A 6,715-nucleotide genomic window follows, 5' to 3' on the forward strand; every position below is an offset into this window, starting at 1 on the left:
TATGATGTTCAGACACACAAACATGTCTGGGGCCCGTCTTACAAAGAGTTACGATTGATCTGATCAATCGCCACTATGGAAAGCCAGCAAAGTCAACATATATAATGGATGTTTTCTCATAAAAAAAAAATTCTAGATATAAATGTATATCCATAAATTTATTTATCTCTTGGCAATTTTGTGCGTTCTCCTCTGTTTACAAAGGACATTTCGCAAATTTCCTGTAGAAAAGATTATGACACTGATGGATTGCCATAGAGTTGCCGACAAAATTCGATGTTATATACTTAAACCAATGGTTATTTGCCCCTGTGCTCACTCGCATGAGGCACATTATGGCCCGTTTCTGAATGCAAGCTTAACTTCTTGAAAATTTCAAAAATTGGTTATCATTGCATATTTCTTATGTTTACAGCGGTCTTTTATCATTCTTCTGTTCGCCATTTCCAGAGAGTTAGAAATGATTTGAATTTCAAATTTACTTATGGAATGAACCTGTACTGTTAGAGATAGTTGTCACCACTAGCCATCCACAGTTAAATAACAAAATTAGATCAGAGTTGTAAAGGAAACACGAGATCAGTATATGGGTCCTTGCCTTTTTCTCACTCTATCACACGCATATTACAATGTTTCTTTCTGTATTTTACCATCGATATCGTCATCATCGTCATCATCATCATCATTACCATTATCATAAAAGAGCATCACCATCCTTGTGACATGCATATGGTCTATTTTTGCACGAAATTCATTCTGCAGCGTGGTCAAAGACAAAGGGTATTCGAGAAAGAGAAAACCTAATGGTACAATATCATTCAAATTGATAAAGAAAGTATGTCATGACCTCTTTCTGTTTCCAGGGTAAGTTGTCACGAAAGCGTAGTTGTGTTCTTAAATGGCAAAATTGATTTTTGTTACCCGACACCTGATGTAATTGCCATACTTTGCTTTGCGTTGCTAAAAATAAATTTCTTCTTGGATAGACCTACGTGTACTTGCCTTTTCTCTTTTGACATTCTCCTATGAAAATAAAACATCTTTAAGCTGTGAATAGAAACACTTTCTCGCGAAGGCCAATGTCTTTGTAAGAACAGTTGGAAAAAAAATATGCCTGATAGAAACAAAATATTTTTTGTCAGAGGCAATGAATGAATTAATCAGGGACACGTCGATATCGCTGCCGTATAGATACGGGGGCATTCGGCGCTGGCCCCCAAAGTTTTACGACCAAGGAAACAAAAGGAGGGGAAAAGAAAAGATGAAAATCCAAAATTTTATTATTCGAAATAGACGTGAAATGAAGGACTCCGAAAATTTGCTTTGCCCAATATTTATCGTCGGCCCATCAGCCGCTGTGTAGAGCTAGATCTACGTCTTTTGGTCTGATACGACCGGGATGGGAAATTAAATGGGAATTCAATTTAAAAAAGGCAAATATTTTTACTTTCTCTCTTCCTTTGTGCCTGATCTTTTAGAAACCTTGGCTCAGACATACGCCATGCTGCGGTCTTAGTATTTAGCTCACTATGCCACTGTTCACTGCGCTGTATCCTCTTGTGTTCTCAATGTTTTTATGATTTATGAACTATTGATTTATCCAATGTGATATCCTTTAAGATATCTTTAGGCCTATATTGTCGTGTCCTCAATACACGCAGGCCTGTACTCTATACCTTTATTAACCAACAGATCGATATAGTTACACAACCACTTCTCTTCAACCGTGTTATACATAACGCTTCTACTCAATATCTTTTAATGAAAAAGTACATTTCGTCACTGATTCTTTTGATCCTTACTTTCATTGAAAAGGTGATATCCATATCAAAGGACACTGCCTTGTATGATATTCCTTTCAAGGGAAACTGCCTTGTATATAAGTCAAAGCATTTTAGTATCGAAGTACTACCTTGAGTGACGGTCAGCAAGAGCATGTAGCCCTATTTGCATTGGGCTTGATAAGAATCTAATGGTAGTAAGTAATCCTTCATTCAACGATTATAGTGCCACTGATAAAATTCAAAAATTTAAAAACATATAATTTCCAACTCCGTAGTGAGAATCATGTACGGGGACGGGAATACGACCAACGTTCTTCAGGAGCAACAAGAAACAGTAGCAGCGGAAACGGACGATGAGAGACGAGGTCTCCACGCCCTACTACTACCGCTGCTCTTAGTGGCCCTCATCATCACGACCAATGGCCTTAGCCTGGCAGCATTCGCCGTCGAGAAACGACTCCGTGGCTACAACAACTACTTCATCATAAACCTTACAATCTCGGACTTTCTCTTTGGGTTTGTCATCATCGTGACATCCTTGCACACCTATTTTAGACGATTCCCATTCCCAGGTAACAACTGGTGCCGGATCTTCTACGGTGTCTTCAGCAGCGTCCAGTTCGTATCAAATCTGATCATCATCACTATCTGCATTGATAGACACCGAGCAACCTACGATCCCATCGGGCATTTCACCACCAGGAGCAAGCGAAAAGCGATCTACGCGAATATTTCCGTATGGGTTGCATCGATCCTTTTCTGGTTCGGTTTTTCGACAATTCCCGATTTCGTCTTGGACTTCAACAACACTTCCGGTTGCATTGTTTGGCATTTCGTGAACCCGATCGGCCAGATAGTACCAGTATTTATCCGGTTCATCATCCCTTTCACAATCATGCTGATAATCTACGTGCGGATCTTCGTGAAGATAAAAAAGATAGCCGGGAGAAAGCACATCGGCGAAGAATTTAATGGGGACACTTCATGGTCGCGGCAGAGCAAATCTGACGGTGGTAACGACGCTGGTGATTCCAAAGAAGGCCCCATTACTACCATAGAATCTGTGAGTATTCATTTATTCCATATCAAAGCCCGTAGCCGGGGGGGGGGGTGTTCCGGTGTTCGAGCGAGTCCCTTACTTGAAAAAGTTCAAGAACAAGAAAAATATGGGAGGAAAAGGGGAAGGGAGTGAAAGGGGTCGAACCCCCTACTTGAGAACCGTACATGGCTAGGGACCAGCATAATCATTCATAATTCCGTTCTTTCGTATTCGTAATCGAGTGTACAGCCTTGTCTTTGGATACGGTACGTCAGAAGACAATGCAGTTCGAAGAGCATAGTCATCCTGCATAGGCAAAAATCAATCGCATTCCATCTCCATGTTTTTTCATGCCACCATAATTATATAAGTGGGTTCCATAAAAGGAAGAACAAGTCGACTTGATAAACAAGGTTGTCTTATACGCGCGCAAACTTCAATCGAGGGTTTTCAAAGTCTTGAAAGCGATCCCGGTATATGGTACACTCCTTTACCCGTTCATGAACTCAAATTCGCTTTTTAGACAGGCTAAAATTTCCTTAACCCAGTACTATTGGTGGGGCTAAATGGCAATTTAGCCCCACCTATAGTACGGGGTTAAGCTTAGCCCACTTTCGTTTTACACAGCGTTTTTGCAAAGTGGGCTAACCCCACCTATAGTACGGGATTATTTGGCCCTGCAAAAAAGCAGGGTTATGTGTCCTCACTCCCAACGCCCCACCAATTGCGGTGCTAAGAGCAATAGTACGGGGTTAAGATCGCATGTGTAAAACGAAAGTGGGCTAAGCTTAACCCCGTACTATAGGTGGGGCTAAATGGCAATTTGGCCCTACCTATAGTACGGGGTTAAGGAAATTGAAGCGTGTGTAAAAAGTGTACGAGTGAAGCACTTGTACTACGAATGATCGACAAAAACCACTAGTCCGGGGTTAGCGAGTTTCGTGTGTAAAAAGCAAGCATTCCTTATCAGGGGTTAGCAATAACAATTTGGCATGTGTGAAAAGGAAAAAAAATAGTACGGGGTTAAGAAAATCATGTGTATCATGTGAACAAAGTTGCAATTCCAAAACAGAAGATTGGCCTCTTGGGATAAAAATGTAAGTCAAAGCCTTACCAAGTCTACTTTGGACAATGAGAGTGATCTTAACCATGTTAACACAGATCCAGGGATGTAGTGAAGGCCGGTACTTCCGTGTCAGGAGGCGGCTGGAGAAAGCCTTCTCCCATACGCTCTCTACACTGACTCGGGCCGTGGCCGAGACTAAGGCCGGCAAAATTTGGCCTTGAGGCCGGCATAAAGTACATCCCTGCAAAGGCCTTTCCATAATTAGGCAATGAATTGAATACACAGAGTATTAGCCATAATTTGTCATAAAAGTTAATTCATGTAGAGGTATTGCCATGATTGCGTCTCAGTGGATAAGTCTCGTAAATTTGAACCACAAGGTCTGAGGTTCGAATCCCCACACTCGTCCTTTGGCAAGGCATTTATCTACATTTGCCCTTCTCCACCCAGGTGTAGTAAATTGGTAGGCCTTCATGGTAAGGAGGAATTCCTTGAATGCTCGAGCGTCCGATCTGGGTAGCCATGCTAATTCCGGGGTAATTGTATGCAGCGCTTAGAAACATTTGAATTTAAGCCCTATGCACATGTTACATATCTTTACTATTGTTATTATTACACTCTTTATCCCGGTGGTGAACAAAATCAGTTACTACGTACATGTATAAACCAATGTTGTAACGTCGCGTATGTAAGCTGACACCATACAATCTTTAGGCGGTATGTTAATCCTAAAATGGCCTGGGGGGTTGAATCAACCCCCCCTCAACATTTTCTGCGATCCTTCCGCCGCGCGAAATTTTTTTACCGCGCCACTCATAGAGTTTATACTTTTAATTCTCGCGCATCTTTTGAGACCAAATTTACAACACCCGGGTACGCGGTTCCGAAATTACGCAACATTTCATAAGTGCATATCAGACCAAAAATTTTGTTCATAAACGTGATTTTGTGTACAAAGTCAATGCAAATTGAGTTTTCTCATCTTATTTTATAAAGATATGATTGTTTTTTACTTTAAACAGCTGAAATCATTTGATTTTACCATAATTATGCTTCAAAAAGGTTGTGCAATATATCTGGTGAAAAAAACATAGAAAAACAAAAGGTTGAACAAAGAAATACATAAAAATTCATAAAACAATGAAATACACAAGAAATTGATTTCCAAAACGAAGTTTTTTTCAATTGCTATTGTTAAGAATGGTACAAAGAATATTTTTACCAAAAATTAGCATTCTAGGAACTTTATTTAGTGAATTAGAGCAAAAAGTATGATTTATGCATAAATTAGCATAATTCATACAAAATAAAATCTCAATAGTTTGGAAAATTTTACCATACAGCCTTGTAGATTACATCGCACACTACCAGCGTGCAATTTTTTGCGTCGCTCGCGCTATCGGCGGCCGAGATATGGAGGGGGGTTGAATACCGGCCACAGAACAGCCCCAAAAGCCTAGCCTAATTAGGATTAATATGAAATTCATGACTTTTATTTTCATTTATGATTTTTTTCCCCATTAGGGTGGTCAGAAAGCAGTCAAGCGTGAATCAGCATCCGAGGTTCGCAGCGCCACAAAGACACTCCTCTTCATCGTCATCGCTTTCTTTATTACCTGGTTTCCATTTTCTGTCATCTCCCTTATCTACTCGATTGAACCGACACTCATCTATCCGCGGCTTCCTGACTGGGCGCATTTGGTACCCGGTTGGCTGGTCTACGTGAATAGCTTACTCAATCCGCTTTGCTACGTTGTCTCGCAACCGCTCTTTCGGAAAACCGTATTCGGTTTGATCCGCCACCCTATCCGGTATTGCAGAGGGAAATAATCGTCGGTTTCATTTGATTATGGCGGGTTCGGAATCGTTGCATTTGTGATTTGAAGTCTAATAATCAATTGACTAAATCTTACGATTCTCAGTGTCCATGGTCCTGATAAAGACCGGTAAGGTTCTATACGGTTAGAGCAAATTGGATTTAAAAATACACTTAACATCCAAACTCTCTTGTTTGGAAAATCTTTTGAAAAGTTCTATTCAGAACTAACTCTAGATGTTAAAGTTCTTATTGTGAATAATCTAATGCTCAATTAAAAAATTAACCATTATACATCATATCATTTGGATGATTTTAGAGGAAAGTAAAAATGAACTTCGTATTTTATGTATTGTCACTAATATGGCACAAACACAAAATGATGTAAGGTAGAACAAATTTTTAAATTTTTTTGATTGTGAAATGGTATCTTTTTATATGGGTATATCTGTAATGTAGTAATTTGTTTCACCACTCCTATTGAGTTACAGCTACGAAATCAACGACAAAAGGATTTTTCTCTTGTCTATGTATTACTTGTGAAAACTGCCCGTTAGTTTGTCGGGTATGAAATCATATACATTTAGACAACGGTATAGATTGAAAATGGTAAGTGTAATTAACCCCCCCCCCCCATTGTATATTTGGAAGAAATTCATACATGCTGAGATCTATGCTTATTTTACATTTTCATAAATATTTTAGTTCAAAGTATATTAATTGAAATACTCTCTTTTGCTTTATATTTGGGGCTCACATGATTAATACATCTTTTGTAATACCACGACAGATCTTGGCTAATAATAATAATAATACATATAATTTATATAGCGTCTTTTCCATTTTGATTAAATGCTCAAGGCGCTTAAGAGAGTGAGACATAAAAGTAAAGAGAACTAAGAGAAATAAAAAAAAGGGCAAATTTAATGAGGAAAAATGACTGTCTTCAAACCTAGTACCTGCTGGTGAACAAAAGCGATTTTAGGTTGCCCTTAAAGGATGTTGCAGAG

General features: G+C 39.3%; 1 protein-coding gene across 1 annotated transcript; it reads left to right on the forward strand.

The window, feature by feature from the left end:
* Nucleotides 1–1,566: 1,566 nt before the first annotated feature.
* Nucleotides 1,567–6,497, forward strand: LOC121420739 (5-hydroxytryptamine receptor 1F-like). The gene is made up of 2 exons (XM_041615389.1): nucleotides 1,567–2,847; nucleotides 5,414–6,497. The coding sequence occupies exons 1-2, from the start codon at nucleotides 2,068–2,070 to the stop codon at nucleotides 5,717–5,719; spliced, it is 1,086 nt and encodes a 361-aa protein (XP_041471323.1). The 5' UTR covers nucleotides 1,567–2,067; the 3' UTR covers nucleotides 5,720–6,497.
* Nucleotides 6,498–6,715: the final 218 nt, after the last annotated feature.

Source organism: Lytechinus variegatus, chromosome 8 (genome assembly GCF_018143015.1).
Source record: "Lytechinus variegatus isolate NC3 chromosome 8, Lvar_3.0, whole genome shotgun sequence".
In the NCBI taxonomy this organism is placed as follows: domain Eukaryota; kingdom Metazoa; phylum Echinodermata; class Echinoidea; order Temnopleuroida; family Toxopneustidae; genus Lytechinus; species Lytechinus variegatus.